Below are 27,542 nucleotides of genomic sequence, written 5' to 3'. Positions count from 1 at the left end.
TTCCCGTCCCCTGACATTACCAGACTTTAAACAAGTGAAAAAGTATATAACCACATATGCCTTCTAAAATTGTCCTGAAAAACCTATTGAAAATGACAGAAAAACTGAAAAGTATATAATTATTCATGAAGTTAAATGTGTGATCTTATTATATTTTTAGAAATGTGCATCTGTCTGTCTGTCCATCCCTGAGTCCATATGTTCAAGACTTCCTCCTAACCAGTAAGAGCTAGTGTGACAGCGGGTTGCTTACCACAGTATGCCGGGGAGTGCCCCCCTTCATCCCAGATCCCGGGTGGAGCCTGTGCTGGCTTGGACACACCGGGCCACGCCAGACTTGCGGCGCCTGCGCACTAATGGCCCCGCGAGCTGGCAGCCCTAGGATCCTGGGCAGGGGCCGCGCCAGCTTGGCTATGCCGTGCTGTGCCAAACTTGCGGCATCTACGTGCTAGCAAGCCAGCAGCCCTAGGACCCGGGGCGAGGGGCCGCAGCGGGTCGGATACAGACTGGCGGCACCTATGCTCTACCAGCCCCACGCAGTGGTGGCCTTAAGACCCTGCAGAGAGGTGGGCTGGGGGAGGCAGCGCAAGTGACATGTCCCCGGGTGCCGCCTCTGAAGCGGGGGAGTTTAAAAGGAGGCCAGCCAGTCCCAAGGGGAGGCGGATGGTAAGCACTGGCTGGCATAGTGGGTTGTCCTCTCCCTGACAGATTCTTGACAGTCCTCAGGGGACGCCGGGAAGCGGAGGGCACCCAGAATATCAAACCAGAGACCCCGGGTGATGACGAGTGGCAACTCCCGGGGGATTGTTGTTGGACTGGGGATGAACTCTAACCCGTCCTGGGGATGTGGACTCTTGGGAACAAGGGGAAAGAGAACTGAAAAGCATAACAGGGTCTAGCCCAAGTGGGGAGGAGAGGCTCTGTGAGGCAGGCCCTGTTATAGCTAGGACAGCCAAATTTGATATGCAGCTTCCTCTTGTCATAACTTGAAGGAAAGTCAGGATTTGGTTGTGCCAAGATAATGGGATGTGAGTGAAATTTCATTGTTTCTCATAAAATGGAAAAGGAGGGGTCTGGTACAAGGGACTTATACTGCAGAATGACCACAGGAGGGCTGAAAGGGCCAGAAATGGGGACCAGCACAGCTATAACACCATTGGGCCAGCAGGGGGAAGGGTTGCAAAAAGGACCGATTCTACTATATATTTCAGAAACATTGTCTGTTTGTGTGTCTGTCTGTCTCCCAGCATGCACTTCTCCTCTCACATGTCCGCTGAAGCTGCAGCAGCCATGAACAGGCATTTCTCACCAGGCCCTAAGCTGCTGCAACGAAAGAGGGCTAAGGTTGTTTTCTCTCCCTGGGGTAGCCAGCTTCTTCCTCTGCCCCACTGCAGAGCAATGATTTAAAGGAAGGAAAAACAAAACTTTTTTGAGTTGAGGACCCAAGAAACACCAGGTAAATCTTCTAGTATAAAAACAATAAAGTCCGTTTGATTAATCAGTTTTAGGTAAATTAATTACTTTATTGATTTCATATCTTACGGGCACTTGCAAGCAGGTAATGTATTTTTAGCATATTAAAAATACTTCTTTACCACTCCAGAAATCAAGAAAAAGAAGTAATTGACGTTTTGAATGTTTGTGGGGAAGGTTTTGGACTCAGCACATGTTGAAAAGATGTACAGAATTACAAACCAACTTCTAATAAGAGATTAACCTTTTAGTCTCTCAATTTATGGCACATTCAGAGCAATATTCTCAGAAACAAATATCACAATATTTCAGTTTGTTCATAAATAAAAATGATTTTTTGTTCATCTGCTATTAGAATTTTACTGACTGTGCATAGATTTTTAAAGCTTTCACTTTGTTGGTCAGATAATGCATGCCTGTCATTGTTAGTATTCTGATCAACTGTTCTATCATTTCAGCAGGAGTTAGAGCTTGGTTTTCACGTTTCCAACTCTCCAGTGCCTGAAGGATTTTCTCTTCCAATACAAGAGACCTAAACAGAAAAAAATGAAAATGCTACTGAACAGATGTTTGAGAAACTCAAAGGCTTAAATAAAAGTTTCTCAAAATGAACTATAGGTATATTATACCGTATATGCTATACAAAACATTTTGATAGTAATTAATACTTGATTATATCATTATCACAATTATTACATGACATAAAAATAGTAACAAAAACTAAATTACATTAAGAATAAGACTATTTTGTATTTGTAACTGACCTGTTATTTTCAAGTAATTTAATTTCAGCGTTATTACATTGAAGTTTCTGGCAGAAAAATTCAAAATTTTCAAAGGAAACATTCCCAGCAATTATCTTTAATATCTTCTGCAAAATTTTCCCTAAATATAAACAATTACAAGTGTTATACTTTATCAAATGAAACTGATATAATGTATCTAACATTCACCATTAATGTAACTATTTATCTTTTTTTTCAATTGTGGAATCTAGAAGACTCCAGTTACTGCAAAGACATACAGCAGTGAAACTTTGAGGGACCGAAATTTGGCAGTTTTTGGGTACAGCACAGGCACAGTATTGTGATCATGGCACAGAGCTGACAACTTGGCAGGGGAGGAGATGAAAAACACACAGCACTCTGATTAGGGAGGAGAAGAAGACTAAGATGTGTCTCATACAAAGAATGACTTAGAGCAGGATGAGGGATCTTTTCTGGGTCAGGGCTACTGACTCTCAGAAAAATCAGTCAGGGGCCACACATGTGTGAGGAGCAAAAACAACAACAAAAAAACCCTCACTGACATGGCCCCCAACTGAGGAGCAGGGGCGGGGAGACACTAACCTCACACAATTTGGGGAACCAGGGTTCTGCTAACACTTCAGCCTTGCATGGGGGTGGGAGGGAACAGTGCCTAGGTACTCCTTCTTCTGGGGACCTGGGTATAATATGATGGATCATTGGAATAAATTGTTTAGAAACAGCTTCTTACAGCTCAAGACGGGGGGAGGGGGGAATCCTTCATCACTATAAGGCAATGTTTCTTAAACTGTGTTCTTTGGCACACTGATCTGCCGTGGAGAACAACAGAATTCAAAATGGCTGTCCTTAAAGGGGCAGGTGCCTTTTTTTTTTCTTTTTTTTTTGCGCTCAATAACTGTCCCCTGACCCTATTTTCCCCGATAATTTCCCCCTGGCCATTTTTCTTTCCTTTTTTTTTTTCAACAAAAAATCCTTGGTGTTCCTCATTAAAAAAATTAATGTTCGGTATTCCTCGGTCTTAAAAAGATTAAGAAACACTGCTATAAGACATATATAACCAGCCACAAAGAACACGTCAGCTGCCTCAAGCAATTCCCTCAAACATTCCAGCTTTACCTATGCTACAACCAGTACTACATCTTACACAGATGAGAGGTAATGAAAACCAGGACAGGGTCTTCCAGACCTAAAGGACCAGCTACATTCCCAGGTCAATTTATACCTTAGAACTTATCCAAAAGAGCATGCTGTGCCAATCCTTTAAAATCTAAAAGTTTATTAAAAGAAAGAAATGAAAGGTTGGGAGTAGAATTGCTCAAAGGAATTGCATTACATATACCAATGAGAAAGTTCCTGGTGCAGGCTCTTAGCAGAGATGGAATAAACTGCTATCTTAACAGAGTGTGGAGTGCCTCCTTTATTAGGATGGGCCAGCAGTCCTTCCGGGTCCTTTGTTCATAGCAAAGAGACTTCTGAAGTGAAGAGCTGGAGTGAAGACACAGATGGAAGAACTTCTGGAGCCCTTTTTATATCCTTGCCCGTGTGGAGGGAATACCATTGTTCTTGCTATGTGAAAGTACCTCCCAAGATGGAGATTGTCATATGAGTAAGTCACTTGTCTATGTCCTTTTTAAGCAAAGGGCCATAGGATACCTGCTTGACTGCAAAATTCTTCAGATGTTTATTGGCAACATTTAAGGTCCATTGCCAATCAAATACGGCTATTCACTCAGTAGCGAAACTTAATAATAGGTGGGCAATGCCTGTTGCTGTCTCCCAGAAGCAAGTACTTGAAATATCATTACATAGCCAACATTCATAACTTCACATACAAAAATCATACAGGCATATGAATAGCATAAACAGACTCAGCAAAGCATATGCTTTGAATAAACACCTCACTAGGCCCACTTTGCACACAATTTGGAGCAAACACAAAACAGTGGGTGTAATAATAATCTACATGTTCATATTAAATCCAATAATATCACACTGGAACTAATAGATTTTTAGGCCCTCTCTAGGATCTGGGGTAGGGCTAAAAGTGAGGGGTTCATTGTGTGGGAGGGTACTACCGGGGAGCAAGCTGGGTGTTGGGGTGTGGGGTCTAGGCAGAGGTAGGGTACAGGCGTGGTCTGGGGATGCAAGGTCTGGGCGGGAGGTAGGGTGCAGAAGCGGAGTGGGGTGCAGGGTCTGAGTGGCAGGAAGGGTGCAGGATGGGGTTGAGGGGTCTAGGAGGGAGGTAGGGTGCAGGAGGGGGAAGGGGATTGGGATGTTTACCTGGCGCAGCTCCCAGGGAGGGGCCTAGGTGACTTCTCACTGCCTTGCACTTGCAGGCACCTTCTCCCTGCTGCTCCCATTAGCTGCAATTCCCAGCCAATGAGAATGACTGGAGTGGAACCTGCAGACAAGTGCTTCCCTACACTGCTGTTCCCCCTGCCAGAGGGGAGAGGAACTGTAGCATGCAGAGACACTTCCCCCTCCCATCAGGGGCTGGCCATGTAGGGGCTTTAGTGCCACATTCCCACTGTTTCCCCTGCAGTGAGAAGTTGGCACTTGTGATCCTGGCTATACTGAGGAGAGGGATGGCGAGGCTTGGAAACTCACTGTGAGGCTGGAGCACTAGCACCGGCTCATCCTGCTGTGGCGTGGGGGGAGATGACCCTTAGCGGGTCAGATCAAGGCAAGCCAGGGGCCAGATCCAGCCCACAGGCCATAGTTTCCCCATCCTGGACTTAGAGATACATCCCTGACTTAGAGTCACATAGCACCAAGACTGACTCTTCCTCCAGCGCCCCCCCCACCACGCTTGCAGGCTCTCCACAGGAAGGGGACAGGCTCCAGGTTTGGAGAAGGAGGACTGCTTACCATGTCTGGAGGCAGGCAGTATGGTGTAGCCCCAACCCTGCTGGCCACTCTCTTGGTGCTGCAGCTGCTCCAGTGGCTACTCTCAGTATCACATCCCTCCTCTCTGTACCCCTCTTTTTCACATTCCTCTTCTCTTTGCCCCCTCCCTTTGCATGTCATGGAAAACAGTCCCATTCCTGGCACTTCCCATTTCCTGGGCACAACCAAACCCTGACACTGGTTTAAGTTAAAATATGAGGAAGCTGCATACCAAATTTGGTAGTCCTAGCTCTTACGATTTAGGAGTTCTTGAACAAACAGACACACAGATAGATAGATTCACAGACAGAGAATTGCACTCTAAAGTTTTTATAAAAATGTGTGTGAGAGAGATCTTTAATACTTGAATGGTATGTTTTCCAGGATATTACACTCTAATATTAACATATTACACTCTATTCTTAACATACCATCTCTTTCATCAGCACTCTCCAGGTAACGTACAATGGTATATAGTTGTTTTCCTTTACAGACTTCCTGTGGAGGTCTGATCAGAGGATTTTCATCAAAATTGATGTCCTTCAGTGACTGAAGATGATGGAGACCACTTGGCAAACATATTAACTGATTTCCTGACAAAATACAAATACTTAATTATATTTGTATTCTATTAATCTAAAGAATTTCAATACATGAGTACCAACTCAATTAAATCCCTTTAAAGTTATTATGTGTTGGTTCTGATAATAAATTCAGCCATGCACAGAGTCCCTTCCTCAGGATGTCTGCAAAATAGGGAATCTTTCCATTGGCATTAGTAGGCTTTGGACCAGGTTCACAGTACAGGAAAAACTACAAAGGTCCAGACACAAATAATATATCCGATGCCTGTAAAAGTTTGCACTAGAGTTGGATTCTTACAGAAGCCATCTGTAGCACTTATGGAAGAAGTGTGTCTTTAGTAGAGACTGAAGGAAGAGATGCAGATTAATTAGTAGAAGTGTAAGAAAAAGGAGATTGCTCTAATGGAAGACGAGGAGTGAAGACAAGTGTGAATAATATAAAGGATACAGGAAGTTTGAAATGAGGTATAGAGGGGAACAAAAATGAAAGCAGAAAAGCAAATAGGAGAGAAGTTGAGCAGGCCCTTGAGAGTGAAGTGAAGAAACTGAACTCGGCGTAGAAGGGTAGGGAGTGCCAGAGAAGAGACTTGAAGAGTAACATGTTCAGAGCAATGAAAGAGGGAAACTTTGAATTGGTTACTCCTGAGTTACATTTGGTGTAAGTAAAAGGAAAATCCTGATAATGCTAATCAAGGAACATTTCAATAACTTCCAACTCAGGACTTCTAGCAGCCCTTGCTGACTGTAAAGCACAGTGGATGGGCAGATAGCGAGGCACCACTTTCACTCCGTGTCAGTTAGGACACTTGGGTAGAGAACCTCAAAACAAACTGCCACATTCCTTTACATTCCCACACTGCAGGTGACTGAGGTTGGTTTTGTGTTGAACAGAAAGATAAATTGGGGTTGGCTTCTTTTCAAGTATATAATAATAAAAACTTATGTTATATCCTTTCAGAATATCTGAAATAGAATATTTCAGAAGTAGTAGAACACTAAGGTTTTGCTTTAATAGAACTTAACTCTCAGCTGGACTGTCATCTGAAACAATAGTAAAGAATAAAATTGTGAAGCATGTAGAACAACATAATTTGTTGGACAAAAGTCAACATGGTTTCTGTAAAGGGAAATCCTGTTTTACTGATCTATTAGAGTTCTTTGAAGGGGTTATATCAAACATGCGGATAAAGGGGATCCAGTAGATATAGTATACTTGGATTTTCAGAAAGCCTTTGACAAGGTCCCTCACCAAAGGCTCTTGTGTAAATTACATGGCCATGGGATAAGAGGGAAGGTCCTTTCTTGGATTGAGAACTGGTTAAAAGACAGGAAACAAAGGGTAGGAATAAATGGTAAATTTTCAGATTGGAGAGGGGTAACTAGTGGTGTCCCCCAAGGGTCAGTCCTGGGACCAATCCTTTTCAACTTATTCATAAATGATCTGGAGAAAGGGGTAAGCAGTGAGGTAGTAAAGTTTGCAGATGATACAAAACTGTTTAGGATAGTCAAGACAGAAGCAGACTGTGAGGGACTCCAAGAAGATCTCACCAAACTGAGTGATTGGGCAACAAAATGGCAAATGAAATTTAATGTGGATAAGTGTAAAGTAATGCATATCTGGAAAAATAACCCCAACTATACGTACAGTATGAAGGGGGCTAATTTGGCTATGACAAATCAGGAAAGAGATCTTGGAGTTATCGTGGACAGTTCTCTGAAAACTTCCACACAGTGTGCAGCAGCGGTCAAAAAGGCAAATAGGATGCTAGGAATTATTAGGAAAAGGATAGAAAATAAGATCCAGAATATTTTACTGCCCCTGTATAAAACTATGGTACGCCCACATCTTGAATACTGTGTACAGCTGTGGTCTCCTCACCTCAAAAAAGATATTTTGGCCTTGGAAAAGGTTCAGAAAAGGGCAACTAAAATGATTAGGGGTTTGTAACGGGTCCCATATGAGGAGAGGTTAAAGCGACTGGGACTTTTCAGTTTAGAAAAGAGGAGACTGAGGGGGGATATGATAGAGGTCTATAAAATCATGAGTGGTGCGGAGAGGACCGATAAAGAAAAGTTATTTATTAGTTCCCTAAATAGAAGAACTAGAGGACACCAAATGACATTAATGGGGAGCAGGTTTAAAACTAATAAAAGAAAGTTCTTCTTCACACAGCGTGTAGTCAACCTGTGGAACTCCTTGCCAGAGGAGGCTGTGAAGGCTAGGACTATAATAGAGTTTAAAGAGAAGCTAGATAATTTCATGGAGGTTAGGTCCATAAAAGGCTATTAGCCAGGGGATAAAATGGTGTCCTTGGCCTCTGTTTGTCAGAGGCTGGAGAGAGATGGCAGGAGACAAATCGCTTGATTATTGTCTTCGGTCCACCCTCTCTGGGGCACCTGGTGCTGGCCACTGTCGGCATACAGGATACTGGGCTAGAAGGACCTTTGGTCTAACCCAGTACGGCCGTTCTTATGTTCTTATGTTCTTATCTGATTTTAAGATAAAATGTCTTTTTATAAATGCGTCACACTAACAAAAATGACAAAATATTCTAAATTTATGAACTGATAATTGTTTTATTTAAGGAAAATTTAATCTGAACACTGAACTATGAAACAAAATAAAATAAATAAAAATTTAATTATGAAGATATGTGGATCCTGAATCTTTTTGAGTCCTCTCTTTGCTGCACTTGATGGTGGAGTTTCTCAAGAAATGCCTCAGTCTAACGACTGAGACATTTGCTCCCATTGCAAGTGTGAGCAAATATAACACAGAAGAACCAATAGTCCCATGTTATAATAAAAATTCAATTAAAGCATCAAAACAATAAGTTGCACATACAAGCAAAATAATAAAGAGTATCTGGCTGAATATCCTTAAATATTTTTCTAATAACTAGTTATTTAATTACTACTATCTTGTTATATTCTGGTTTCTCTTCAGATTGTATAAATCTTTCACCTTTTACTTAGATTTATACAAAACTACCATGTTATTCTGATAGCTTTTATAAAAGTTAACCACAACAGCAAATAAAATAATGTCTATTATATAACAAGCAGCTTCTACAACTTATAAATATATTTGCACACCACAATAATACTCCTCAGAATCACCCCATATTCTAATCACACTATACATAATTTAGCCCACTCCCACACCAATCACAGAAAAAAAAGTTGTGTTTTACATACAGCAGTAGGCTAAGAAAGCTAGACGTAATGAATCAAAGTGGAGGAACTAAGGATGAAATCCTCAAAGCAACTCAGGCACCTAAGTCCTTGTGTACAGCACCACTGTGATCCAAAAAACTCCTGCAGCCAAAACGTGTAGATGTCTAAACTCACTCAGTGCCTAACTTTCTGCTGTAAAAGTTCCCTCAGTGCCTGATTTTTAGACCCTGAAGCACATGTACTGCTCCCTCCCCCTAGGGCATGCAGATCCCTATTTACCACCTAAACTCTCAAGTCATTCACAAAGGCTACGTCTACCCTTGCAAGGTTTTTGGACAAAAATGACAGTTTTTGCACAAAAACCAGCAAAGCGTCCACACCTCAAATGCGCTTTTGCGTAGGTAAATCAGCAGTAAAACGGTAGAACAGTGGTTTACCTACTTTTGTCGGTGTAGATAAACCTCTGTCTACGAGACATAACTCCCTTTTGCACTACAGCTATTGCACCAAAAGGCAAGTGTGGACGCTCCAGAGGAAAAAAAGCACCTGTGTTCTGATGGCCATTCTGTTAATGGCAATCAGAGCTTTCTTGCACAAGAGCGTCCATGCAGTCAGGCTGCTCTCTCACGCAAAAGCACATCACTTTTTCAATGCACTTTGAGGTGTGGAGGTGTTTTTGCGCAAGAAGTTTTTGCTTAAGAACTCTTCCACAAAAGACTTCTTCCACCAAAACCTTGCAGTGTAGACATAGCCAAACTGTGGAATGACAGGCATTTGGCCACTTAAGTTGCATGAGGCACCTAATCTGGTAGGCACCCTCTGAGGACTCTCACCGAATGAGGACCCATTCAAAATCCATCTAGAAGGGGTGGTGGTGCCCATTTTATAAATGGTCCTGCAGCAGAGGGTTGCACTCACAAAAACTCATGATACCAACTACATTGTTTGTTATTTTCTAAGGGTATGTCTACACTACCGTTATTTCGAAATATCTTATTTTGAAATAGTTAATTTGAAATAAGTTATTTCGAAATAATGTGTCTACACACAAAATGCATTTCGAAATAGTATTTTGCTATTTTGAAATAGCACGTCCACACTGATTGGGATGCTGAATCACATTTAAGGGCAGCTGAAACCAGTTCCAGTAGGGCATCAGGTCAGTAGTTGCTTTGTGTGGCCGCTGCCTGAGGCTGTCTGAGGCTTGTGCTTAAAGGGACCCCCCCTGGACAGCCAGTTCTCAGCTTTCCCTGCTTGCTTGCCTACCTCGCTGAGGGACAGCAAAGCATTTTTCTCTCTGCCTGCTTTGGTTGCCCTGACTCAGAACATCACAGCACTTGGCATCATGGAGCCAGAGCCTCCCCTGGGCACTCTGGTGCTCATTTTGGATGCATTGCTACAAGCCTGGCTCCAATTGTTGGAGACTGCCTGGCATCATCTGCTGCAGTCCAACCCCCAGGCCCTTTTCCCGACCCACCTGGGGGCCAGGGAGGAGAAGCAGCAGCACCCAGTCACCAGCGTGCCCCGCCGCATCTGGCGTCTGGACACCAACAACGACTGGTGGGACCACATCGTCCTGGAGCGCTGGGGAGACCAACAATGGACCCAGAACTTCAGGATGAAGGACACCTTCCTTGAGCTCTGTGAGTGGCTCACCCCTGCTCTGCGGCGACGGGACACGCACACGAGGCCTGCCATTCCCCTCCATAAGCGTGTGGCCATTGCCCTCTGGAAGCTCTCCACAGCGGATAGCTACCGATCCGTGGCGAACCAGTTCGGCGTGGGGAGATCCACCGTCGGAGCAGTGCTCATGCAGGTATGGCAATCTCTGGCCACTGTGCTGGGGGGGGGGGGTGCAAGGAGGGGATGGGCTGCCCTAGGGAAAAGAGGGGGAGTGGTGGAAGTCCCCTCCCTGGGAGGGTTTGGTCTGTCCCAGCGGCACTACACACTGCCCGTGGCGGCCAGGATTGCGGGGGGGGGGGGGGTTGCTCCTGGGAGTGGGGGCGTGAGGCAGTGGCGGGGAAGGAGCACCCTCAGCCACCCTGGCACCCCAGTGACTCTCGGTTTTGTGTGTCCCTGTGCAGGTGGTCAAGTCCATCAATAGAGTGCTGCTTCGCAGAGTCATCCGCCTCCCCAACTTGGATATGGTGATCAAGGGGTTTGGCGCCCTGGGCTTCCCCAACTGCGGGGGGGGGGGGCAATCAACTGGACACACATCCCCATCCGTGCCCCGGACCACCAGGCCTCCCTCTACATCAACCAGAAGGGATACTTCTTGGTCATCCTGCAGGCCGTGTCTGACCACCATGGCCAGTTCTTGGACATAAACGTGGGCTGGTCCGGCAAAGCACACAACGTGCGGGTGCACTGCAACTCCTCCATGTGCCAGAGGCTGCACGCCGGGACTTTCTTCCCTGACCACCACATCAGGGTCGGGGACATGGACATGCCTGTGTGCCTGATGGGGGATGCAGCTTACCCACTACAAGCCTGGCTCATGAAGCCCTATACGGGACACCTCAACCCCTCCTGACAGGCCTTTAATCCCAATCTCGGCAGGGCCCGCATTGCGGTAGAGGGTGCCTTCGGCTGGCTGATGGCCCAATTTTGATGCCTCCTCACCCGCCTGGAGCTCTCTGAGTGGAATATTCTGCACATGGTGACAGCGTGTTGTGTGCTACATAATTTGTGTGAGCAGAAGGGGGAAGCTTTCCTGTCAGCCTGGATGGCAGAGGCCGACCACTTGGCTGGCCTCTACACGCACTCCCACATGGCTGCCAGCCGGGAGGCCCATCGGGGGGCTGTCCATATCCGGGAGGCCCTGCAGGAGAGCTTCAACCCGGAGGAGGACTAAAGTCTCCCTGGTGTGCCCCACTGGGGGCTTGTGCCTCATTTCACCCTCACATCCTTCCACTTTCCCCTCCCAAACCCCCTTCCTGATACACAATAAAAACACGTGTGTTGCCAAAAACAAACTCTCTTTATTGACCATAACTGGGGTGAGGGAGGAATGAGGGTGGGAGAGAGGAGGGGAAACCTGGGAGGAGGGAGCTGGTAGGGGGAGGCAAGGGGAGGAGAAGCTCAGGGTTGAGGATCTTGCTGATCCACCTGTCTCCCAGTACTTCAGGTGCGGGGGGCCTCAGCATCCCCAGGTGGTGAGTGGGTACGCAGGGTGGGGTGCGTGGGGGGGGGAGGAGGAAGAAGCAGGAGGGGGAGCAGGCGTGGGAGGAGGAGTGATAGCTGGGGCAGTCGCAGGGCTAGAGTGGCAGGAGGCAGCAGTCTCTGCACAAGGGTCTGCAGGTGGTCATGGATAGCATGCCCCTGGTCAAGAAGCTCCCGCAAGCTCTCCCACCGTAGCTGCAGGTCTTCCTGCACCCAGTGCTCCTGGCAGCAGACCTGCCTTCGCAGGAGCTCCTGGTGCTGCTGCTAGTACTCCTCCTGGTTCCGGGTCAGCCTGCTGAAGGCCCGGGTGCAGGAAGATGTCCTAGGCGGTGTGGTGCACCCTGCACTCGCAGCTGCTACATTTGTGGAGAAACACGAGAAGTGGTCAGTTCTCCCTGGGGACACAGTGGGTAAAGCCCAGCTCCCCTCTGCACAGCGAGGATGGCAGGTGTCTGAACCATCATGTCCTGCTATCCCTGGAGCGTGAGCTGGCCCCTGTGCTGTATATAGTGTGTGTGGGGGGGGGGGGGTAAGGGAGATGTGCCCTGCCTCTGCGTAGAGGGGGCTTGTGGAGGGAGGGCATCGTGCAGTGTTCCTCCCCGGGGTCAGGAGCATGTCATGTGTCATCATACATACATGCATGTGGGTAACAGGCCAGGACCCCTGGGTGGCAGCCAGCCGGGGCCACATGCCCAGGGTGGCATGCCACATGCATAGGTTGCTGTGTGCTCCGTGGTCAGCAAGGCCCATGGGCGCAGTCTCTGGTTTCCCTCTTCTTCTCCCCCCCCCCCCCCGCCCTGCATAAGGAGACAATGATGTCACTCACATGTCGAGGCCTCCCCAGCCTCGGATGACTCCGGGAACAGGCTTGCTGGGATGGCTCAGGGGTCCTTCATGCAGGGCATGCTCCCTCCAGGCTCCTGCAGCTCCTGGACGTCCTACTCCTGGGTGTCACGGGCAGGGTCCTCTGCCCCAGGGTTGATGACCACCTGGGTAATACAGAATGTCTGACCCCCCAGGATGTAGTCCAGGGCATCGTAATAGGGACAAGAGTCCAGGTCAGCCCCTGGTTGGGAGCTGCCCCCTGAGGCCCTGGCATAGGCCTGCGGCAGCTCCTTGATTTTCATGTGCACCTGCTCCTGGGTGTGCATGTGGCCTTTAGTGGCTAGGCTGCCAGCCATCTGCCTGTAGACAGCCACGTTCCTGTGTCTAGTGTGGAGATCGTGGACATTGGAGTCCTCCCCCCAAACCTCAATGAGGTCCACTTTTTGTGGCCCTTGCAGGCACCTGGGAGCTGCCGGCCTGCTCCTGGAGAGCGGTGAAGGGCTGGGTACCACTGGTTTGCTGGCTTATGCTGGGCCAGATGCACAGACTGCTGGCTCTGTGCTGGCAGGCTTGCAGCTGACACAGGCACTGTGGCCAGAGTCTACCATTTTAAGGGCTCCGGGGCTGGTGGAGGGAGCAGAAGAGTTTTCCTGGTTGTGCCCAGAGTGGCCACCAGGGCACCCTGGGAAGGGCTAGAGGCCCCCTATTTTGAAATAAGCATCTACACAGCGCTTATTTCGATTTAGCTATTTTGAATTTGGCATTATTCCTCATGGAATGAGGTATACCAAATTCAAAATAAGCGCTCTGCTATTTCGAATTTATTTCAAAATCGTGGTTTGGCTGTGTAGACGCTAGGAAACTTAATTCGAAATAATGGCTGTTATTTTGAATTAACTTTGATATGTAGATATACCCTAAGGTACTGCAGGACCATTTGTTATTTTTTTAAGTTTTGTTCAGTTAGGGTATGTCTACACTTCATTCCTCTCTCTCTCTCGAGGAATGCAAATGCAGACACCCGAAATTGCAAATGAAGTGGGGATTTAAATATCCCACACTTCATTTGCATAATCACGTTATGGCGCTATTGCGAAATAACGCTATTTTGAGAGAAAAAATGGGGTTATTTTGAGATAAAACCCTTTCCTCAAAATAACTCTTACTCCTCTTTGAGTGTCCTCCGCATTTTGTGTAGCTTTTTCCGATTCTTTTGTCAGAAGAGGCTTTTCCGACATTTGGCCCCCTTCACATCAGAATGTTAAAGCAACTCTCCTGAGAGGAGGGAGAAACCTATTCAGATCCTTTCTAGTTTCTCCCGTATGGCAGAGAGAGTGGAATTGAACTGGATCTCCCTCATCCCAGGTGAGTACTACAGCCACTGGTCTTAAAAGTTATAAAGTGGGCCACTGACATGCTCTCAGAGCTGGCACTAGTCATAAGCAGACTAAACAAGTACCAAGGGGCCAACACACTTCCGGGGAGCCCCTATTAATTAATATGTGTTGGGAGGAATATTTCTGTTTAGGGCCCCCAAAGGGCTATCATTGCTTTCCTAGCTACGAAGTGGAGTGAGGCAGACACTGAACTTCAGTTATTCCCACAATACTGTGAGTACCACAGATGCCTGACTCCAGGAAAATGGTTCCAACTGTGGATCACATATGTTTCTGCCTGCAGATTGGATTTAGACACCTCAGTCTGAGAGAGGGGTGGGTGTTAGCACACACACCTTTTTTTGGCATCTCCCATTGGCTAGGTTAGGCAGCAACCTGCCTGGAGTGTTCACTTAGCGGATTGTATTATCATGTGCCTATCTCTCCCCATTCATTATATAGGATGTTAGGTGACTAACAGGGGCCACTCCAGTCTCCTCCAGGTGAGGGGCCTGAGGTTGGCTAGCAAGTGTTAGGGAAAATGGCACTCTTGGTGAACTTGTATTTTAGTACTCCTCTATATCCCTGGCCCCTGCAGGATCCCTGGGCTCCTTATCCCCTCATCATCTTCAGGCCTCAATACCTCCCTCTACTGTTTACTTTGTATTGAAAAAGGTGCCAGGGTTCAGCGATTGCATAAATTAAGCACTGACAGGGCAGTCTCATAGCAATGACTGCCAGACACAACATGTAGGAGTGCATAAGCGTCACATGCACGCACCCCCAGAGGGGAGGGACATGCCAGCAGCTGGTGGGAGAACTAGTGAGGTGAGATCGGAGGGCCAGTGACATTCACTGACAGCACTGCAGCAGGGAAAGTACAGCAAAGCTTGCTGCACTTTCCCTGCTGCAGCACTGGCTGTGACTGCAGGGGGCAGCAGCACCGGTCCCTGAAAGTCCAGCCAACAGCCAGTGGGGAGACTAGTGGGGCTGGAGGGCCAGCGCTGGCAGTAAGAGTCCATGCCCCCTCCCCACACACTCATCAGCAGTATCACGGCCAGGAAAGCAAGGCAGCTCTAACTCACACTGCTCTAGTCCCACGTTGCTCTGCAGGAGGGTTGGGACAGCCCCTACACTCACTGGACGCAGCCAGAGGAAGAGGCAGGGTGGGGCAGAGCAGGGGCAAGAAGGGACAGGGAAAAGGCAGAGCAAGGGCGGGAGAGGAGGGGCTGGAGGCAGACGTGGGTTGTTCTGGCCCTTGTCCAGGCTGAAGGGGGCACATGGTGGGTGCTCCCATAGAGTTGCCCTCACCAATCACCTCTGGTGGCTTCTGCCAGGTGCCCAGTTCTGAAGACAACACCACTGCCAGCAGCAGTGCAGAAGTAAGGCTTGCATACTATATGGTGTATTATCACCCTTACTTCTGTTCTGCTGCTGCAGCTTGTGGTGCCTGGCACTCTACCTGTAGCTCAAGGTGGGCTTTGCCAGGTCACATGGGGGCTGCATCCTGTCACAGCCCTAAGCCCTTCTACAACCTTTGGCCACTCCTGGCTCACCGGGTTGCCATTTCAGACTTTAGGAGTGGGGGACAATGTTAACTGTGATTCCAGGGGCTACTAAAGCACCTTAAAACTCTAGGGTTTTTTGTATATAATAATTTCGGAATTAGCTGATGGGGCACTGTATCTAATTCCTATATAAAGACAGAAAAAAATACATACAAACACCATTTAAGTCTTTAGAACAATCAGGAGATAATAAAGCAAGATAGTGTCAAATCTTGAGGTTTCAGTTCAGGAGCTTTAACACAGATATCAGAAATACAAGTTTGATGCTTTGTATACTATCTTTAGTAGAGATAAATAAAACAAAATCTGCTTATTTTCTCTGACACACTCTACTTACATTTGTGCAGGCACAGTTTTCATTAGCTTCAGCTTTCCTAGGGTTTTAGGTTGTACCACAGATCACATTACAGTAGCTAGTTTTTAGGTGATACATTTTATGGAAAACTTCAGAGAAGGCCCACCACTAAATGAGCCTATTACAATAATCTCACCAGGTGCAGATGGAAAGGACTGATTTTGTCAACATCTGCTAACTGAGCAACAAGGAGCAGCCTAGATTCTAATACTTTCTTGACATCTTAAATGACTGTTTCTTGGAGCAGCTGGTCTGGAACATGCAAGAGGAGAGGCAATTTTTTATTTAGTCCTAAGTGGAGCACAGGATTTTGTCCAAGAGGTAAATATAATTGGACCACTTAGATATAGTGATCATAATGTAATAAAATGTAGCATCTGTGTGGTGGGAAAAACACCTCAGTAACCCCACATTGTGACATTTAATTTCAGAAAGGGGAATGTTTAACTAACCTCCTAAAAAATGAGGAGGTTACTTAAACAGAAATTAAAAGATTCAATGCCAAAAGTTAAATCCCTGCAAGCTCCATGGAGACTTTTCAAAGACACCATAATAGAGGCCCAACTTAAATGTATACCCCAAATTAAAAAAAAAAGTAAGAGAACCAAAAAAGTGCCACCATATCTTAACAACCAAGTAAAAAAAGCAGCAAGAGATAAAAAAGCTTTGTTTAAAAAGTGGAAGTTAAATCCCAATGAGGAAAATAGAAAGGAGAATAATCGCTATCAAATTAAGTATAATAATATAATAAGGAAAGCCAAAAAGGAGTTTGAAGAACAGCTATCCAAAAACTCAAAAAGCAATAGCAAAATGTTTTAAGAACATCAGAAGCAGAAAGACTGCTAAGTGACCAGTTGGGCCACCGGACGATTAAGATGAAAAAGGAGCACTCAAAGATAATAAGATCATTGTGGAGAAACCAAATTAATTCTTTGTTTTGGTCTTCACGGCTGAGGATGTTAGGGAGATTCCCAAACCTTAGCCATTCTTTTTAGATGACAAATCTGAGGACCTATCCCAGATTGAAGTGTCATTAGAGGAGGTTCTGGAACAATTTGATAAACTTAACAGTAACAAGTCACCAGGACCAGATGGCATTCACCCAAGAGTTCTGAAAGAACTTAAATGTGAAATTGTGAAATTAATTGTGAAATGTGAAATTAATTGTGATTTGTAACCTATCCTTTAAATCAGCTTCTCTACCTAATGACTAGAAGATAGCGAATGTGTCACCAATATTTAAAAAGGGCTCTAGAAGTGATCCAATTACAAACCGGTAAGTGTAACATCAGTATCAAGCAAATTAGTTGAAACTATTGTTAAGAATAGAATCATCAGATACATAGATGAACATAATTTTGGGGGGAAAAGTCAACATGGATTCTGTTAAGGAAAATCATGTCTTACTAATCTGCTAGGGTATGTCTACACTACAGTACTAATTCGAACTAACTTAATTCGAATTAGTTAATTCGAACTAAGCTAATTCGAACTAGTGCATCTAGACCTAAAAACTAGTTCGAATTAGCATTTTGCTAATTCGAACTAGAATGTCCACATTGAGTGGACCCTGAACCAAGGTTAAGGCTGGCCAGAAGCAGTGCCGGCAGGGCATCAGATTAGGGCTTAGAGCGTGGAGCTGTCGTCTCAGGCTAGCTGAGGGCTGTGCTTAAAGGGACTCGACCCCCACCCCAGACAGACAGTTCTCAGGGGTTCCCCGCTCGCTTGTCTAACTCCATGAGGGACAGCAAAGCAGTCCTGGCTTGAAGTGCCCTGAATGCCCACACTCGGCACATCACAGCACTCAGCAATCAGCCTGGCTGCACTTGCCATCAAAGTAGGAATAAGAGATCCTCCGGAAAAGGGCTTTATTCCGGAGGATCACGCCAGTCTAGACGCTTTTTTTCCGGCTTTTCCCCAAGCCAGAAAAAAAGCGGTGGACATGTTTATTTAAATCCGCGGGGGATATTTAAATCCCCCACGGATTTCCCTATCCTGACTTACCTGTTTGCATCCCTTTTCCGGAAATTGTGGCCAGTGTAGATGTAGCCTCCTTTTTTACTTTTAGGAGGAGATCACTAGCATCTGAGTATCTGTGCTAGACACAAGCTCAGAACTTGACTGACTATAAATTAGGAAATCTGAGGACTCTGGCCACCGCCATCAATGCCCCCTTACTATCTCAGTCAGTGTTTCCATGAATAGAAGACAGTGGGCAGGTCAATAATTAGTGAGACTGACAACTTTAGAAGGTGACTTCTTGAGATGAGATCTTAAAATAGTTGCTATTAGCACTTGCCTTCAAGGGAAATGCTGAGAATTTCAATCAACAACAGAAGCAATGCTTCCCAAACAGCCAAGAGGTCCTATCCGTTGCTTCCAGAAACTCAGTCCTGAATCCACAAAAGGATTGTTAGATGTTGTGACACTAAACTTTTAGGTGTCAAGAAAATCATAGGAACAACATTGTTATCTATAAAGCCTAAATTAGGCAGAGCAAGGACTTTAACTGGCAGTCTCCCACAGCTCAGGTTGAATTCCATAACCACTAGATTAAAAGGAAAGCCTTCTTTATCTCTCAGCTATTTTGTGTAGAAGAACTAGTCACCTTTGAGCATCCTTACCATCTCAGGCCCTGCACCTAACTTGAGGAGAAGTTAATCCCTCAAGTCATGGATTGCCTGGGTGTTGGGCAAGAGAAAGGTGTTCCAGATGCATAGACTAAAGTGTAGGGACATAAGACATTTTACTGCAAAAATATATGTGCCCATGAAGATGAGTGGGCACATATATCAGATCACAGATCACAAGAACAAATGAGTCTCGAGTAAACATTTTTCCCCACAAAATATTATACTCTCAGTATAAAAGCAGACAGCTCAGTTTATAAAGTAATATTATCCACCATGTAATAGGAATTCCTCCCACCAAGAAAAAAAAGTCAGCTGTAAATGACTGAGAGATCCTATAATATGAAGACACAAAATATACTGTAGCATACATGAAGAATGGGAAGCTGTATTTTCCTCTGTCTTTCAACCTGTTCATTTAACTAGTATATTTATAGATTTCACTGGCTCAATATGTTTTTGCATTCCTTTTTACTATGGGATAGGGCACCTGATACATACCACTCAGATTAAGTTGCTGTAGATCACTCAGTGATGTAACAGATTTGGGAAGCTTACTAATGTAATTATTATTTGCAGTTAAGATGACCAAGTGTTTCAGTTCTCCTATCCCTTCTGGAATTTCTTTTAATGCATTGTGCGATATATCCAGCTCTCTGAGGCAAGTCAGTTTAGGCAGGTCCTCTGGAAGTTTAGTTAACTGGGAAATAGATAAAATAATTACTACATTTACTCATTTATTTGGTAAATGACAATATTTTCTTGCATAAAAAGCTGAAAAAGTAATTTTTCCTACTTATAAAAATATATTCTGTAACTCAATTCCACCAATAAAAATTCATAGTCTTCCATTCTGATGGATATTGATTTGTTTTCCAATAAGAATTCTGATGATATGCATAGAATCTGCAGCAGAATTTTCTCTACATAAAAGAAAAAATATTTCTATCAATAATTATAACAATTATATTATGGTATCGCGTCTGCATTGTTGGAACTAACGGCATGCAAGGGGGATTCCTGTGATTAACAATTTGGTTAATAAATGTAACTAGAGAAGTGATTTTGAAGAAACTAACAATCACATTTTTTCTCCTTTGTTTTGCAGTCAGTATGAAAGGAAACATTTACTTCTCTTCTTTGCTATTCTTTCTACAACAGTCAAAGGGACACTCAAATAGAATGAGTTTTCCTTTTCTTTTTTCTTTGGCACAGCTAATTGCTCTCAGTAAAGTACAGTGAATCATATTACCATACTAATTGAAGATGGAACAGATCTGTTAGATCTCTAAGTCCATTTACCCTGCAAGTGAAGGACAGAAGTCATATACACACTTCTACAAAAGAAAGGAGAGCCTTGTAAAAATCAGATTTTGAAATGCTGGCTCAGCAAGTTTTTGTTGCAAGAAAGTTTAAAATATCCAATATTCTTTTATGAGTAAGCACCAGCAGCCTTTCAGCAGATAATTATTTAAGTTTATAAATGACTTATGAGAAGGATGGGCTTGCTTCAGAAAGAATTGCAGTGTTTGTTTCAATTTTTATTGGTGGTATTATTACAGTGCTCACTTTTCTCCATGACAACTTCTCTTCTATTATTTTATTCTGGAGAGGAGGTAGACAGATTTTTAGTGGCAAATTTCTTTGTTCTGCTCTTAGCACAAAATAAATAAGCAGTCCAGGAAATTAGATTTTAGAAGTCTGAAGCAATTTTCTCTATTTTAAGTAAAATATTCCGTGTAACTATCTGTCCTGATGTGAGACTGCAGTGATAATGTGGTTGTCAAAATCCTATGTCAGTACACAGAATAGAAATTGTAAGGTTTTGTTCCTTTGAGATAGAATTTCCTGGAGGTGGGATGATTTGCATATTGATCATTTTGCTTGTCAATATTCATCAGGAGAGGAGACTCATTGGTCCACACTGCAGGTACAGCCCAAGCAGAATATAATTAGACTATTGCTGATCAAGCTGATTTTTTTTATTAAAGTGAAAAACCCAGAAATTCCTAAGTTCCAAAAATGTGAGGTCAGAATCAGACCTAATCTTTCTAATTAAATTTCATTGAAAATCCCCTTTTTCCACAAGATCCTTATGTCTGTCCCAGAGAGGCATAAGGATCTTGCGGAAAAAGGGGTTTTGCGCAAAATGGCCACGGCCACACTGCCTGTTTTTGTGTAAAAACCTCTTGCACAAAAACGGAATGAAAGAGAGTATGCAAATGAAGCGAAGGAAAATGCTAATCTGTGCTTGATTTGCATTGCCTCTTGCGGCAAAAGTCATAGTGTAGACAAAGCCTAACTGTTTCTGTTTTTATTAACTGTAGGTGCATTACAACACTTTCAGCCCCTAAAAGAAATTCTACTACAGTACACTTCCAATAATCTGGCACCTTTGGGACCTAGGTGGTGTCAGATTATCGGATATGCCAGAGTACCAGGAAGTATTATAAGGGGCCATACTCCCAACCCAATCCCCCATCCCCACCTCTTATGCTCGGGTCCTGGAGCCGCTGGTACAGCCACGTGTCTCCCTCCAGGTGCTGGGGCACGTGCGCTGAGTGGCCAGCTTTTCAATGAGCTGGCCGGGACGCCGTGCGCAACCCAATCCCCCTCCGCTTCCCTTCCCTTCCCCAGAGCCAACCCTCCCTTCCCTGCTGTCACCCAATCCCTCTTTCTCCCCCAACCTTATATTCGGGTCCCGAAGAAGCTGCCTGTGCTTGGTGGCTGGCTGCTAGCATGTGCAGGCTGAATGCAGTGTGCGCTGGGGACCGTGAGCAGAACAGCGCGGGTCATGAGCGTGCATGCAGCTCACAGTGGCCCAGCTGTGAGAGCAGCTGACCTGAGAAGTCCCGGGTTCCAGTTGATGCCGGACTATCAGGAGTGCCAGACAACTGAATGCCGGACTGTTGGAGTTTTACTGTATTAATTTTTCAGCACTGCAATTTGTATGACAACTAAGATTTTTTTTCCTAAAGAAAACAATGTTCTCTTACCTTCAACCCATTTATTTGGCACAACTTGAGTTTCTCCAGTGATGAAAGATGACATATTTCAGAGGGAAAAGATAATAACTGATTGTTTGATAAATTTAAATCTTTGATCACTTGCAGATTACAAATATCTGAGGGAATGCTCTGCATTTGATTATCTGAAAGATCAAGTGTCTGTAAACACCTTAAAGCACACAGTTCTCTGGGAAATGAGACAAATTTGTTGTGGTATAATAGAAGTACCTGGAGAAACTTCATATTAGATACTTTTGGGGGGACGCTAATTATTTCATTTTCACTTAAATCCAAGTAAATTAGTTTTGTAAGTCTGCACAAGTGTTCAGAAAAAGAGGACAATTTATTTCTACTTAATTCTAGATGCTCCAAGTTTTCAATAAAAGAAATGTCAGGTACTATTTCTGAAATATAGTTTCCACTGAGGTTTAAGATTTTAAGAGCAACCAGTGCACACAATCCAACTGGAAACTGAGAAAGTTTGTTATTGCTCAAGTCGACTTTAGTTATCTGCATGCAATTTTTAATTTCAACAGGAATGCACGTTAATGCATTTCCAGAAGCTTCTATAATGGAGAGGTCTTGAATATGCGATATCTGTTCATTTAGGTTATCCATTTGATTTCTACTTATGCAAAGTTCCCTTAAATGTTTAAGTCTGTGCATCCTACTAGGAAGTTGTGTTATCTGATTGCCATGAAGAACAAGACATTCCAGCATTGTGCAATTGCAAAGATTCTCTGTAATGTTTCTGAATAAATTGTTGGCAAGACTAAGAACTCTAAGTTCTTGCAAATTTTCAACTTTGTCTGAAAGAACTTCCAGCTTGTTATCATCCAGCCTGAGTTTTTGTAGTTTTCCCAGTTGAAAAAGCTGCACAGGCAGGAATATAATTTTGTTGTGATTCATTGAAAGGGCTTGTAGTCTCCTGAGCTTTTTAATGTCCTTAGGTAAACTCTGAATCAGGTTCCTCGAAATGCTGAGTTTGATTAGGTTTGGAAGATAACAGAGAACTTTTGGGAATATTAAGAGGTGATTGAAATCAAGGTTGAGTACATTCAATTTTTTCATGCAAACCATGGTTTCTGGCAGTGTTTTTAGATTATTCGCAGCAAGATCTAAAATTTCTAAGGTTTCAAGGCCTTCCAAATCAGCTGGGAATTCATCAATTTTATTATGACTGACAAAAAGCTGCTTAATATTTTCAAGATTTGATAACTCTTTAGGAAGACATGCTAACTGGTTGTGACTGATGTTCAAAACTCTCAGTTTCTGAAGAAGAGAAATTTCAGGTGGCAATGCTATCAATCCATTGCCTTCAATGGACAATATTTCCAGGCTTGTCAGATTACCTAGATTTTTATGTAAAGTTTTGATTTCATTGTTGTTTAAATGCAAATATTTTACAGTTTGTATTTCAAAAACTTCTTGAGGGATTTCCCTTAGTCCTTTAGCATTTAGTTTAACCATAAATTCATCAGATTTTACCTCAAGTAATATATTTGTTAATACCTTTTCAGTTATTTCAGGATTCTCTACTGATTGCAACTGATCTCTTTTGGCATCTCCTTCAACGTCTTCTTGAAAGATTTGATTTACTTCTTCAGCATTTAGGTCAGTTATGATTTCATCTTCCCTTGTTTTCTGTAGCACACTTGTTGATAATTTTTGAAACGCTTCAAGATTTTCTAATGAGTGTAATGTTTCTTTTTCCACATCTCTTTCCAAAATCTTTGGAGGGATTTCCATCAGCCCTTCAACATTTAGTTCAGTTGGGAATTCAGCACTCTTTTTTTCAGGCAATACACTTGTTGAAGATACTTCAGCTAGTTCAAAGTTTTCCATTGACTGTAATGTGTCTCTTTTGGCATTTGTTTCAAAAACTTCTTGGGGGAGTTCCATCATTTCATCATCCATATGATCAGCTGTGTTTTCATCATCTTCTTTTTCATGTGACTTACTCGTAGGTAATTCTTCAATCTTTTGAGGACTCTCCAATGATTGTAAAATATCTTTACTAGTGTCTCCTTCAGTAACTTCATGTGGAATTTCATTCAGTCCTTCAGTATTTAGGCCAACTAGGAGTTCATCTTTCTTTTCAAGAGACCTTGTCGATGATTTTCCAGCTATTTCAAGATTCTCTGTTGATTGTAATGAATCTTTCCTAGCATTGCTTTCAGAAACCTCTTGAGGAATTTTGTACAGTCTGTCAGTATTTAGGTCAGCTGTGACTTCATCTTCCTCCTTTTCCTTCCTGATAGTTGATTCATTTTCAGACATTGTGGGATGGATGTTCATTAGTTCCTTTCCTGTATCTTTTCAGAAACTGAAAAAATAAGTGTAGAAACTATATGACACAACATGCTCCTTAACATTAGAAGATAGAACTAATGAGTATAACAGTTTCATAATAATCCTGTTTGTGGATCACTAACAGAAATAGGCACATTGGATTTATATTCCTAACTTCATGAGAGAAGCTAAGGATGCACCTCTATTGTCACATCACCCATTGGTGTTTAGGAGATGCCCAGCCTAGAATGCTGGCTTTTGTGGATTGCTGTCTAAAGTGCATTCTCTCCCCTTCTGTATAGATAGGAACCTAGGTACCTAACTCAGGCATTGTGTATTGCATGCTGTTCCTGTGATTTCCTAGGCACATAAACATAAGGGCTGTGTCTACATTAGCACCCCTTTCCGGAAAAGGGATGCTAATGAGACACTTCGGAATTGCAAATGCCGCAGGGGATTTAAATATCCCCCACGGCATTTGCATGAACATGGCTGCCGCTTTTTTCCGGCTCGGGGTTTTGCCGGAGAAAAGCGCCAGTCTAGACAGGATCTTGTGGAAAATAAGCCCTTTTCCTGAAGATCCCTTATTCCTACTTTCAAGGGCTTATTTTCCGCAAGATCCCGTCTAGACTGGCGCTTTTCTCCGGCAAAACCCTGAGCCGGAAAAAAGCAGCAGCCATGTTCATGCAAATGCCGCGGGGGATATTTAAATCCCCTGCGGCATTTGCAATTCCGAAGTGTCTCATTAGCATCCCTTTTCCGGAAAGGGATGCCAATGGAGACACAGCCAAGGTGTTGCAATACTCAGCATTAAGAATGTTAAGGGCTAGTCGACTAGTTCACTAGTAGATTCCCCTCCCCCCTGCTGCCACTATCAGATAGAGGCAGCAAAGAGGAGATAGAGGCAGCAAAGAGAAGGAAGATGATTGCAGGCTCTATGCGGTGCTGCCCTTTTGAAATGCAGCTAGGGACTCCCCAGCTGATCCTGGGTTCCAGCATTTCAAATCATGCAGAGCCTGGGGTCAGCTGAGGAGTTCCCAGCTGACCCTGGGTTCTGGGGAAATGCCATGCAGAGCGGGCTTTGCGTAGCATTTCAAAGCAGCAGTGCAGCATGGAGCCCAGGGTCAGCAGGCGACTCTAAGTCCCCCGCTGGCCCCAGGCTCCATGTAGGCTCTTCCTCTTTGAAATACACATAAACTTCCAGCTGGAGTTCTGTATTCCCCCTTTGAAATGTACAAGAGCCCCCTCCTCTTGTACATTTCAAAGGAGGAATGCAGACGTGCCTATCAACTAGTCAAGTAGTCGATGGAAATTCCATCGACTACTCGACTAGTAAATTACTCGATATTTAACATCCTTACTCAGCATCGCAATCCCTCAGTCCCTTTGTGCATCCAGTCCAAAATCCCTTTGTGAATCTAGCTGTGGGAACATTTAAATATAACTAATTACTGATGACAATAAATTGCTTTTAAAAAAATAATTTGGCCACATTTTCCTCCCATAAGTCAAAACTCCCATAAGAGCAGTTGCTAGATGAATCACGGGGGGGCGGGGAGAGTTGAGCGGCGGAAGGGGGGGGGGGGGCGCATCAGGGGACACACCTACCTCCGGAGGCGACAGCTCAGACGCGGAATCAAGTTGCCATGACGACGGGCACGCTGGTGCCGCGCGGACGGAATCTCACGCATGCGGTCAGCGGCTCTGAATTGCGGCCGGGGAGGGGGGCAGGGCTGGGCATCCCTCTCCTGTGAACCTGAGCCGCTGGGGGGCGAGGCGGGTATTAACCGCCCACCCTCCGCCCCCAACCAAAACCAGCCACCTTTTTATGGCGACTTTGCAGGCTTCGGGAATGCACCTTTCGACACCCGTTGCGGCGCCCGCCGCTTTGCGGAGAGAGCGCCGATACCCTGGGAGAGCGCCGCCCCCCAGTCGCTACCCCCTGCTGAACTGAAGCGTGGAGCAAAGGCAGAGCCTTGGGGGCTCTCTGAGCACAAACAGGAGTCAGGCCTTTACCGAGTGACAATGAAGTACAACATGGAAGAGAAGCTGCTGCAATTGGGAGTATTTCCTTTTTCAATTCCACTGGCATCCTCTTTCTTCAACACCACTTCCTTGTGCGACTAGTTGGAAAAAAGTGAAATTCACAGACCTTTTGTCCATTTTCCCCTAAAATGTTGCATTACTAACTTCTCTCTTAGGAGAACACTCTTGTGTGAGTGCTCACAGCAGATGAGCAGAAAAATGCTAATAAAGAACTTGAAATTATTGTGGGTTTGACAGAGCATTTAAAATGTTTCACAACACTGATGAAAGTTCCCAGCCCAGGATTTTTCCCATGAGTATTGCTTTGTTTACAACTCCGTAATTATAACTTACATAGCCTTCAACTCTATAAGTTAATATAAACAATTCCATATGGTTGTTAATATAAACAACCGTAACCGCAGTTGTAAATTACACAATATAAACAGTGCAGAGGCTCCTAATGCACAGAAAACTCATTACCCTAATGGAAAAAAAAGTTGTGGCTGGCTATGGTTCAATTTAGGAATTAAAAAGTGAGGTAAAATTGTGTTTGGAATATTAATTTTTAGTATGTTATCCTTTACTGAAATAACCATCCCATCTTATTTCAGCATTACATGTGACCTTACTGGAACTGACCACATGACAGCAACCAACCAGAAACAGTTCACGTAACTTGCAGAACATGATCAGCATGATAAATTGGTGGTTTTCTGTTGCTCATGTATAATTGGGCCAGATCCAAATCCCATTTAAATAGATTGGAAAACCTCCCACTGACTTTAATGCAAATTGGTCTAGGCATTAGGTTGTGTTATAGAACAGCTCCTACACAGATTTAATGTGGAACAGGGATGGGCACAAGATTTACATGTGGCCACTTTTGAACTTTGTGCCCCATTGGCTGGAGATGCTGGTTCTGCCTGGTGCCAGTGGACCTGGATTTCTCCTCTGTAGCTGGATCTCCACTCCTGTAAGTCTTAGTCTGCAGAAGCTGGATGTCCCCCAGCAGCTCCAGGGCTGAAGGAGCTGTAATCTCCCATCCCAGCCAGGCTGAAAGAGCTAGCTCTTCCTGCCTGGGGCCTGGAGGAGTTTTGGGCCTCCACTGATTGGGGGCAGCACCTGTGCCCTGACTTGCACCCTCCTTGCCCACACCACTGATTTGAAAGTAAGGAAATGTAGAAATAGCCCACTGTCTTTCCAATAACATCGTGTCTGCCTACTGTGAAAGTGTGAATATTAGCACTAATGCCTATTGTATTAGGTCTAGACAACAAATGGTATTGTATAGCACACAAATATCAATGGTTTATATTGATGATCTGAACACTGAATTTTCTGTTACATTTTTCTTTCCAGTCTGTAAGATACTGGATATTCTCATGTAATGGTTGGTTGGGTCCAAACATCC

The 27,542-nt window shown here is 44.4% G+C and overlaps 1 protein-coding gene across 4 annotated transcripts; it reads right to left on the bottom strand.

Moving 5' to 3' along the window:
• Positions 1–1,523: 1,523 nt before the first annotated feature.
• On the bottom strand, positions 1,524–27,205 carry LRRD1 (leucine rich repeats and death domain containing 1). 4 transcript variants are annotated; one of them, XM_075922385.1, is made up of 6 exons: positions 25,712–27,205; positions 21,800–24,137; positions 19,305–19,503; positions 5,558–5,719; positions 2,238–2,358; positions 1,524–2,005 (listed from the first exon to the last, which is right to left on the bottom strand). In XM_075922385.1, exons 2-6 carry the CDS (start codon positions 24,107–24,109, stop codon positions 1,825–1,827), a joined length of 2,973 nt encoding a protein of 990 aa, XP_075778500.1. In that variant the 5' UTR covers positions 24,110–24,137; positions 25,712–27,205; the 3' UTR covers positions 1,524–1,824. The 4 variants fall into 4 exon arrangements, 3 of the variants coding, with proteins under 3 accessions (XP_075778500.1, XP_075778502.1, XP_075778501.1); XM_075922387.1 differs by having other exon boundaries at positions 23,324–24,137; XM_075922386.1 differs by having other exon boundaries at positions 21,800–24,126.
• Between the last annotated feature and the right edge of the window lie 337 nt (positions 27,206–27,542).

The sequence above is a fragment of the Pelodiscus sinensis genome, chromosome 2 (genome assembly GCF_049634645.1).
Source record: "Pelodiscus sinensis isolate JC-2024 chromosome 2, ASM4963464v1, whole genome shotgun sequence".
Classification (NCBI taxonomy): Eukaryota; Metazoa; Chordata; order Testudines; family Trionychidae; genus Pelodiscus; species Pelodiscus sinensis.
Note: the sequence above shows the minus strand (reverse complement) of the source record. Positions and strands in the feature narration are given on the sequence as shown.